The 10,737-nt window shown below is 41.9% G+C and overlaps 1 protein-coding gene across 1 annotated transcript in view; it reads right to left on the bottom strand.

Moving 5' to 3' along the window:
- Positions 1–3,708: 3,708 nt before the first annotated feature.
- Positions 3,709–10,737, bottom strand: part of pik3cb (phosphatidylinositol-4,5-bisphosphate 3-kinase, catalytic subunit beta) — a 66,767-nt gene continuing 59,738 nt past the window's right edge. The window contains exons 20-24 of the mRNA XM_042486215.1: positions 10,355–10,522; positions 10,134–10,257; positions 9,890–10,035; positions 6,986–7,118; positions 3,709–5,542 (exon numbers count right to left, since the gene is read on the bottom strand). Of these exons, the coding sequence (XP_042342149.1) occupies positions 5,405–5,542; positions 6,986–7,118; positions 9,890–10,035; positions 10,134–10,257; positions 10,355–10,522 (709 nt within the window). The 3' untranslated portion in view covers positions 3,709–5,404. The remainder of the gene's footprint in view (positions 5,543–6,985; positions 7,119–9,889; positions 10,036–10,133; positions 10,258–10,354; positions 10,523–10,737) is intronic.

The following is a 10,737-nucleotide window of genomic DNA, read 5'->3' as shown; positions in this document are numbered from 1 at the left end:
TAAATTAAAAATACTGCACACACGATTGCTATAAAGTATTACAGCCCATAGAAGTCTGCAGCTTCTTATATGTAATCGAAACATGCAGGCACGGCTCTAACCCCTCCCTCTCTCTCGCTTGCATCATCAGGCACAACATTTGGGTTTACATCCTCTTCCTGTCCCGGACTGTTGCTCAGCAGCCTGTTTTGATGAATACATGGGATTTTGCTTTGCACATGGCAGTTTGTCATGACTGAGTGATGACTGGAGAGCACACACTGTTATTTTCACATGCGTGCATGGCAGCCACAACACCATATTTTCCTCTTTTCAAGCCAAGAGCCTCCATAGAATATCTCAGCACAGAAAATCTGGATTTGGGCACTCTGAGTGCTGCAAGTGCCAGTTTCAAGTGGCAGCCACACGCCCCCGCTGAGGTGGCACTCTAGTCAACAACACACCCTGCTGTCTGCCTTGTGATGCTCCACTCAGCAGAATATGTGAGAGCCAGGTCTCTCACATACACCCCCTTGAAAAACGGCTTGTATGATATCACACTGAGAGCCCAATATAAGGTGCTATAGTTGGCTTTGTCTGGCTGGGTCATACTTGTTCGCTGCTCTCCAGCATTTTGCACAAGGCCTTTCAACAGCCCCAGAGGAGGAGGGGATGCATTCAGTGATACATACAAGCATACATGGGGAAATTCAAGCTCTGATAACACTCCACATCAGTGTGTGGATCTGACTTTGAGAGTGTATTCAGATTTATTCACAGATCACTCCCATCATCTTCTCTTTAGCCACACACACAGACTTGGAAATGCTACAGGTGGGTGGAATTCCCTAAACACTAGTGAGTCATGGTGTGGGTGGCTTTATCCGTAAAGCCCAGGAGCTTTGACTGGCGGTCATGATTATCATGATTATCTAACCAGAAATCCTCTGAATTTATGGTGTATATATCACCATAAATGTTATCGTGGATGCATTAAGCTGGCTTTTTTTCTGATGTTTGAGCTGCAGTAAGTAAAGTAACTGCATAATACACACACACACACACACACACACACACACACACACACACACACACACAAACACATTCACACGAAGGCTGCAGCCACCCTTCCTTCAAAAGGTCTGCACAGTCTGCACATCTATCTATATTAAAGTATATAAACAGCACAAATATGTGAATTGTCCATAACTTTCATAGTTGTGCATACAGTGGTAGAAAAAGTATTCAGATCCTTGACTTGGGTCAAAGTCCATCTGTCTGTCTGTTCTCTTTTTCGATCCATATTTTAATCAGGTATACCTTAGATACTTTTGAATATTGAACCAAAATTCTCCCCACAGTATGGATGCTTGAACATGGGTCCCTTAATTAAAGATTTTTAGTTGACATCCCCATACTGCCAAGACACACAGGTGGCTGAAACTGACAACAGAAATGAAAATACAGTACAGTTACATGGAGGGGCTAATTTACATTATGACGCTCCATTTACTGAATACTGGATTTACTAACTTTAAGTAACTTTATTGCATTTTCAGAATCTTGTGCAGTGTCTGTTCCCTTGCCCTGTGTATTAGCAGCAACACGATTTGGCAAAGCGGCATCCTGTCCATGTAAAAAGACCACTATCTAAAAATGGGTATGTAATGCATGAGGTCTCTGAAAGTAGGCCAGCATCAAATATGTGTAAGCTAAGGTTAAGGGAGTGGAAAATAGTGTCAAGGACGCGTCAGTGGCAGACTGAAACCCTGCATAGCTCCTTCACTGCTTTGTCCTTGATTGTAGAAATATAAGCCACCTGTTTCATAGATTTTGCTTTTCTCTTGCTCACATCCTCCATGCAGAATATCTGCTACTGTGTCTGCCTTCCCTGATCACTCCCTCTACAGGTTATTAAGTTACGTAACTGCTGCAAACAACAACATATACAGCAGGTGCATTCACTCTGAGCAACCATTGTAGCTTCAAGTGATAGAGAACAAAAAAATGATGGTCGCTGGAAGTAGAGATTTTAACATTTCCCACAGAGTCAAAAAAAGAAATGAGTCATACAGACAGCATCAAAACAGCACTTTTGTACACTTCAGGTGATGAACAGCCCTGACAAAAAAGAGCGTCATGATGAGGAGGGTGGCATTTGCAAAGACCCCCCACGATATCCTTTAATTCAGTGTCTAAAATCAGTGCACCCTTTGTTTGGGCAACTTTTGAGGTCATCTTGTACTATATTCTACAGGGTGAATTTCATATCAACAAACTGAGCAAAACAACAGTAGTCATAGTCTGGTTATACTTTTCCTTGACAAGACAAATATGCAGCTGTAATTTGAAAGATGAAGCTGATTGTAAGGAACAAAACATGTAGTTGGAACGAGCCCTCTCAAGCCGAGGGGCGGCTCGGTACCAACAGAACCCGTTTTCATTCATATATCTTGGGGTAAGAGTTCAAAGGACCCCTTTAAAAATGGTCATGTGAGTTCTTCCTGCACCAAAACAAGCCTAACTTTGGAGCTTTAATTAGCCCCCTTGCTGGCAAGCTTGCCAACATGGTTGGTATCAATGGTTGTCTAGTTTTAAATGATAAAACTTACTTCCTCCTCACGCCACAGTCTCTTAAAGAAGGAGCACTGCATTCATTCTCTACTGTTTGACTGAGAAATTTGAACTAAATTTAGAAAAACACTGAGCCCCCAAACTCTAAGTCTATATGCATCGAGTAGCAGGAAAGGCAGTTAAATTAAAACTTTTTTAACCCTATCACACCCAAAAATGTTGGCATTATATGTTTCTGCAGTCCATGAATTTGTTACATTTGCAGGTTATTGTGTATGAGATATGTTAAAACTTTTTGTTTCAACAAGCGTTTGGTTAATGTAGTTAAGACTAGGTTTAAAAATAAGAAAAAACATGTTTTGGCTTAAAATACCCAGTTTGGAGGGCGTGAAGAGCAGAGATGTCACTGAAAAAAACATCACCTTATTGTGCCAAAAAAGCTGTTGCAAACACAGCCATGGGTCACTACTATACACACATGATAGTTGCCTGGGAGGTTGCTGGGAGCTGGGAGGAGCAAGAAATGGGGAGAATGGAGAGAAATGGTGGCATTGAGTGAGGCTTTTTTTGGCTGCTAGAGAGCATATGTTTTCATCGTCTTTTAAAAATGTGTCTGAATGAGAAACAACATTCAATGCCCTTGCTCAAATCTTAAAATAAAGCCCTCTGTGTTCTCACTTGTTTAGCACTGTGCACTCCCTAACCGAGCCACCAAGGCCGACGGTGGAAGTGTGACCTAAAATAACGAGACATTGAGGAGGTCATCGTGTGCAGATAAAGAATCATTTACAGAGGCTCATTTTAGGAGCTCAAAATTTACCTCTAATTACACAAAAATCATAGCTTACCTTGAGTATATATTTTGTCAATTGTGTATGTTGTCATCTTAGCCATGCAGGGAATATTGACCTCCATTTACCTGTGGATGTATAAGTACATGGGTATTTGTAATACTTCCTTCTGTTTTGCAATAAAACTATTTCTTTTTTCATTTTCTCTTGTGAACAGGCAAAAATACTACAGGGCTGAATATATCTTTCTGAATCAATAAGTATTTCTGACAGCTCTCACAACAGAGAAAAAAAAATCATGTTGCTGTCCTGAGTGGGTGCAGTTTCACAACCTACATCTCGAAAAAGAAAACGGACAACAGGCGGAAATGCAGCGCGGTGGAAAATAACTTTAATAAAATTCCTATGAAAACAAAAAACAGCAAAACAATAAAAGCCTGTACATTTGACAATATCCAGTGTCTGAGACTGATGAAGGCTAGTGGTGCGAAATACAGCTGCATCACACATAAACCGACAGAGAAAAACCATTATAGGCTTAGGCCCGAGCCTAAGGTTTTACATAATAAGATATGGTTCATATACTCGGATATTGCACAAAAAATCAAACACAGATGGAGATGCTGAGGAGCACCGTATGTCAAAACGAGGAAGTAGCTTTGCATCGCAGTGTAACGTCCCTACTGATAAACCCCGCCCACACCGGCCCCTAAACTCCGCCCACACCTGCTCGTATAAAAACAAATACACTTAAAAAGAGAGCGGCACATATTTTCACATTCAGTTCAGACACAGATAATTAAAAACACAATATGAACAATGACATTACTGAACAGTTGCTTTTTGTTTTGGTCCTAACATGTTAAAAGCATCAGTTGTTCCTCAGTGAGTTTATTTGTCATGGTTGCTAGCATGAGCGGGATGGCGCTTTAAAAAGCCAACATCCTCTTAGACTTTAAGACAAATTGGCTAGCGATAACTCACAGGTTATAACACTTTGTCCAATAATGCTCTTGATTTGAAATTATTCAAAGAAACAATGCACATTGTCATTTCAAAATAAAAGAAACTAAAAAATAAAGTGTTTAGTTCATTAAAAGACTATTTGAAAGTTCTCATATACGTCTTTCTGAAAACATTCCAGTGTTCAATGGTCCAAATTCACTGAGATTCAAACAGTGGACCAAAAGGCTCAGGGCATCCTTTTCTCTGATCACCCCTTCTCTTTCATCGTTACTTCCCTAACACAAGTTTTCTCTGTGGACTAGTAAAGTAGTCTGGCACGTAGATGTCTCATGATAAACTCTTAAATGGCAAAAGAAAACTCATAAAAAATACAATCTTCCCGCAGTTTTGAGGCACACTTTGAGGCAGCGGGAGCTAGAGTGTTAAGATGCACTTCCTGTGGGCGCTGTGCACATTGTTTTAAGACATGGGGGTCAGACGTCTTTTTGATTTCGCCTTTTCCACGCCCATCTGTTATCTCCGCTGCACTTCAAGCAGTCCTGGGGCGTGGTCAAACGGCGTGCCCCTTTAGAGTCCGTACGAGCAGAGTTTCAAGTCCATCTGACGCAATTCACCCACTCGAGAGCATGATTTTTTATTTTGTTGTCAGCCCACTCTGTAGGGACAGTTCGTTTTTAGTGTGCGCAGAGTGGGTGCTTCAGTTCCCTTCCTTTGGCTGTGTGCTCCATCAGCTGTTGCTGTGCCTGTGCAAAACTTGCAACGACTTTCCCCACCATGACTCCACAGAAATGTCACAAGACCGTGAATTGGGTTTTCAGGAGGCACCGTGCCGGAGTGCTGCATGGCCAGGAGGGGTGCAGTAACTCAGGGTGCAGGGTAGCTGAACTGTTTCGGAGCGTAGCTTTACTCTGTATGTACAGTTTGTGGGGCTGAATCTGCTCATGTTTGGGATGTTCTGCTAGATTCCCTTCTTTAAATCAGGGTGGCTGTCACCCGGTCTCCTGGGCACACCTCTCCCCTCCTGCCTGCTCACACACTCCTTCAGTGTGTCCTCTTGGCCCGTGACCCCTGGCCGTTGAAGGATCTCAGCTGCTCTACGAGCGGTTGTCTTTGGCCACATTGTGGGCCATCCAGTTGACTTTGGTTGTCCAGCTTTCTCTCAGGGCCTCGTCGAATTTCTGGCGGAACTGCTTCAGCGCCTCATCGTCCGTTTTACCCAGAGCCAGAGAGTCCTGAGGAGGGAGGGATTGGAAGAAAGGAGCAGGATTAGTCAAAGATGGACTCTTTGACTCCAAAATCTGTCAAGTACTTCAGCTAAATGACTTTGCTTAGTCTCAGGCTCAGCCGTGACTCAGGAGACAGAGCGGGTCGTCCGCTAAACAGAAGATTGGCCATCGGGCGGAAGGCAGGGTAGACCCTGGACAGGTCGCCGGACTATCGCAGGGCCGACACATACAGACAGACAACCTTTCACGTTCACGCTAAGAGCGATTTAGAGTCACCAATCAACCTGACCTGCATGTCTTTGAATGTGGGAGGAAGCCGGAGACCCCGGAGAGACCCCACACAGACACGGGGAGAACATGCACAGAAGGGCCCCGCCCACGGACCGAACCCCGATCCAACCTGGTTTTGAACCAGGGAAGCGGTTTCGAACCCTCTTGCTGTGAGGCAACAGTGCTAACCACGACGCCAGCGTGCTGCCCCAGGAAACAGGAAATATAAAGGAAACTGGATAGATGAAAACGCCTTTTTTCCCGCCTCCCACCTACATCACTGTGTTAAATTTGCCAATTATTATATGCAAGGTTGCTAACATGTCGCGCCATCTCAAGCCAAAACACTGGCTTCAGTGCAGCACTCCCACCTGGGGGCACCAACAGAAAGAGAATATGATAACTCAATTTTAGTTGATTAACTGGCCCTCTGGCCTCCATCCATTTTGTAAAAGTGGCAAAGGAACTTGAGTATCTATGGTCGAGAGGTTTCAGGCACTGACCAACCACGCAATTGTAAAGTGCCGGGTTCGGGTTTGGCTGTGGACCTCTGCTGCTCTGTTTACGGACATTTCTCTACTGTTAGCTAACAAAATTAACAGACTGACAGATTTTATGCCGCAAAGGAAAAGTAAAAAAGGGCTGAGGCTGAGGTGATGAGGCGAATCAAACCTAAAGCATTTTTAGAAAATCTGTGTGAAGTTTTACTGAGTGATCTTCCAACTAAGTGTCTTTGGGTTTCTAAGCATCCTTGGGTTTCTCCAAAGGTGCTATATAAATCTAAGTTATTATTATTGATATTATTATTACTACCGCATCAGCTGATTTTAAGGCATGTAGCTTTGGTCATAAGATTTCCAATTTGCAATTTCACATTAGGGTTTGAGAGTTTTACACTTTTTAACTGTGCTTTATTGCTATTCCTTTTTTTCTCTTTACAGAGTTGAATTGTAAAAAGGCATGAAGCTGAAGAGATGCACAAAAAGAAACCACATACTGAAGATGTCCTGTGATAACTGAGTGGTGGTTTTAAAATCTGTTTCTACTAAGAAATCATCACAGTTTAAAATGTGTGACTTTTTATGTGGCCACTGGCCACATAAGTTTTCTTTCACACTGATTGATATGCATATTTTACATGTATAAAATCTGCTGTTTGTGTGTGTGTGTGTGTAATACCTTTAAGTACTGGATGTCTTTGACGGAGGTGAGCTCAGGCAGTCCAGCAGTCAGCATGAGGGCAAACAGTGTGATGAAGAGGTTCCCGTTCTTCCTCAGGATTAGATAGGCCTCCTCACAGTACTGACGGAAACTACAAGACCAAGACGGACACACTTCATTATTTCTGACACATACAGTACAGTGTCAACAACTGTGACACTGACACTGTGTACAGTGTCAATCATGGTCATGATGTTCTTGTAAAGTTCCATTATAGAAAAAAAACATCACAATAATTTCTCTGCATGCATGAGAGTACTGTAACCCAAACCAGATGACAGCAAGACAGCTGTTTTTTTTAAGTTAAGAGACAAAGAAACGGTAATAATTCTTTGTTGGGGCATCTGCATGTTCTTAACCACCTGTGTGCTAACTTGCACTGTGCAGCGGCGATTTGTCTGGTTTATCTGCAGACTCAGCTGAATGAAGTTGCCCTCACAGTGCTCATAGTAGGCGACAAACCATTTAGTTTGTCTGCTCTCTGCCTTTGTGTCAGCACAGGAGGTGGTCTCAAAGTGTGACTTTCAACTCCTAATATTTCTCCTGCAAAAGCTGACAAACCTAAATGATCCTGATGTGTATGCTTGTTAAACAGTTCTTCCGTAAACAGGTCAGGAGCTTACATTTACTTTATTATTCAGGTATAAACTGTACTGTAGGTCATCGAATGTTGGTACCGTTTCACCAGGGGGTTTCCGCTTTTGCAAAAATGATTTGTTGACGCATTCTCAATCTGATCTGGCACACAATGTACCATTTCTTGAACCCACACAAACCACAACTGATGACACAGCAATGCATGTGAACATTTCTAAGGATAGATCACTTAATATTGCGCACCTCTTGGCTTCTCTTTACCACCAACACCCAGCTGTGAAGCCTAGTTGTTGAATAACTAGGTTTAAATGTCACATGGGCATGCTGAGTATTATGTATAAAGCTAATCACTCAGTGCAATGAAAAATGTAATGACTTGGGAACCTCTTCAGACGATGATTTATCATGGTCACAGCCAGCACTCTGACATCTCAAACAATGCTAACTAAACTGCTGCCAACAGGCTGATTTGATAACCAAAAAAACACAAGAGGATAGCTGTTTTACAAAGGACTTCTTCACCAAATCTCAGAAAATGATGGGTTAATTTGGATTTTTGTTTTTACTTCAGCTACAGGAACAGTAGATGTAACACAGGACTTGTCTCTACTTGTTTACACTCCTGTGGTAATGCATGTAGGTCACAATAACATAGATTACTGTAACACAAGGGTACTCTCTGATTGTTCCATCACTGATACCTACTTGGTAAACAATGATTCAGCAGTGCCACTTCATGAGGCTCATGAATGCTGCACCAGCGTGCTCGTCTCTCAGTAAAAGAAGTTGTGTATTTTCAGACTATGAGGAACGTGACAACAACAAGGCAGATTCTGCTTATAAAGTGGAGCATCTATCTAGGCTGACAGTACTGATACCCGTTCAGCACTTGAATGTTTCAGAAGGCGTCTGTGTGACAGCAGACACGGCTGGTGGTTATGGATTTAATATTTTAGATTTGTATTCTTTAAACTTCACGTAAAGGTTTCTCCACATGTGAATGTGTTTAAAGCACTAAATGCTCAAAGAGAAATTGCAAAGATATCTGATCCAAACACTTTACATACATATGGATATATCAATACCTTTTTGGCTATCTCCTTCTGCCTGTATTTGTGTGAGTAAGCTATGACACTGCTGATCACGTTTACCTGAACTTAAGTGCACTTTAACTGACCCGTGTGTGATAGCTAAGTATTTCATCCTTTAGTCTTACTGCGAGACAGTTATATTTCCTTTTTTGAGACTTGCTGTTGAGGTGTTGATCAGTGGCTGAGCTTCTACTGCTGACTGCTGGTGGGAAACAGTACTGCACTGATTAACTTATGCAACAAGTGGTTTAACTGTTACGCCCTCTATGACCCTTCACACGCCTTAAACCTCTGATCGCCTTTTCTATCCTCTGAAAGTTTTACACAATTTAATATTTATCCTCTTTTTTCCAAAACCTTATTTTGGACTCTTCTTCTGTTTTACCAACAAAAAAACATAGAAAAAAAGTGATTTTGTATTTTCTGTCATGAGCTAAATGTGGATTTTCTTAAAGACATAGATCAATTGTGAGCTCCAGACTTTTCCAAAACAGCACGCACATGTTTGTTTGTGTCTTTAGAGCATAAAAACAAGACAAACAGGCCCTTTTATGCATATAGACTGTCTCAAACTTGACAACATAAACTGCTGAATGTTAGTTGATTCGGTATCTGACAGGAAGTAAACAGGGACCAAAGCTTTTGTCCTAGAAACAACACAGCAATGGAATGATCTAAATGGAGCAAATCATGTTTGTTGACAATAACTTCCTAGTAGAAAACCATCACCATCACGTACAAAAAATTAAATCATGCTAAGCAAATGCTCAGTTGTTTAGCATTTAACCATATAAAAAAAGGCCCATCCAAAAACAATTTTTTAATCAATTAAGTGTAACCTTTATTTAGAGGACTGTCATTCCAGATATAGTTTCCCCTAAAATGATATTGAGTGTTTTAAGAGGCTAAAACACATTTTGCTACAGCCTCCATACACAGCAGTGCTTTGCTGAGCTTTTGTGCAGGTAGGTTTAGTTTATGAAAGATGCTAGCAAAGCAACACAGTCATGTATCTAAATGCAGCAGAAATGCCGAAAAGGTCAGATCACCACGTTTCACTATGTATCTTATAATTAAGGCTGAAAATGCAATTTTACATATCTCTACAATTCTCCGCAGCTTTGTTATTTAGGCTTTACGGAGGCTGAAGAAGGATAAAATAAAAGGAACAAACCTGCCAAATTTTTCGGTGTATCCCGTCTTGCCCTGCTGTATGACGTGGATGAAGTCATGTGTGAGAATAAACGGTACTCGCTCCCTCTTGATGCCGAACTTGGACTTAAAGTTGCCCAGGATGTGGCCGAAGTCTATGTGGAAGAGCTGACACACAAAAGGGCCAATCATTGAGCACCGAGGAGCCAGGAAGAAAAAAACAGCAACAACCATTTCTACAGATAAATAAAACTGTCTTGTCCAACCTGTCCGGTGCTGCGGACCATGATGTTGTCACTGTGGCGGTCTCCGATGCCCAGGACGTAGGTGGCTACACAGTAGCCTGCACATGACAGAGTGAACTCCTCGATCGCTCGATCAAGAGCATCGCTGACAATGCAAAAGACACACAAGATACATGTAAGTGTTTTTTTTTCTGAAAAAAATTTAATTCTCAAAATGCAGCAACTTATAATTTTTATCTTACCCTGAGTTCCTCTCTTTAAGCCAGTTGAGCAAAGCGTCCTTGTTGAAGGCGGCAGCTGCGGCCACGTTGCTGCTGGTCAGCTGGATGTTGGCAATCGTGTCTGCTGATGAGACAACCTCGATCAGCCCTGCCCGGTCACCTGTTGCCAGGCAACCATAAGGTACGATTCTGCACGATATGTAGAGAAAGAAAAGGAAAGAGCTCAATGATAGCAACTGGAACATCGTGGAACGTGTCCATCTTAGACGATTTTGGGGTACATCTAAAAAAAATCCCAAACAGGGACACTTGACAACCTCGAATGTTAGATACAGAACACATAATAATAGTAAAGACTCTTTTCACATTTATACTTATTGCCAGAATTTTGATTGCTTACATAC

This window comes from Plectropomus leopardus, chromosome 5 (genome assembly GCF_008729295.1).
Source record: "Plectropomus leopardus isolate mb chromosome 5, YSFRI_Pleo_2.0, whole genome shotgun sequence".
Classification (NCBI taxonomy): domain Eukaryota; kingdom Metazoa; phylum Chordata; class Actinopteri; order Perciformes; family Serranidae; genus Plectropomus; species Plectropomus leopardus.
Note: the sequence above shows the minus strand (reverse complement) of the source record. Positions and strands in the feature narration are given on the sequence as shown.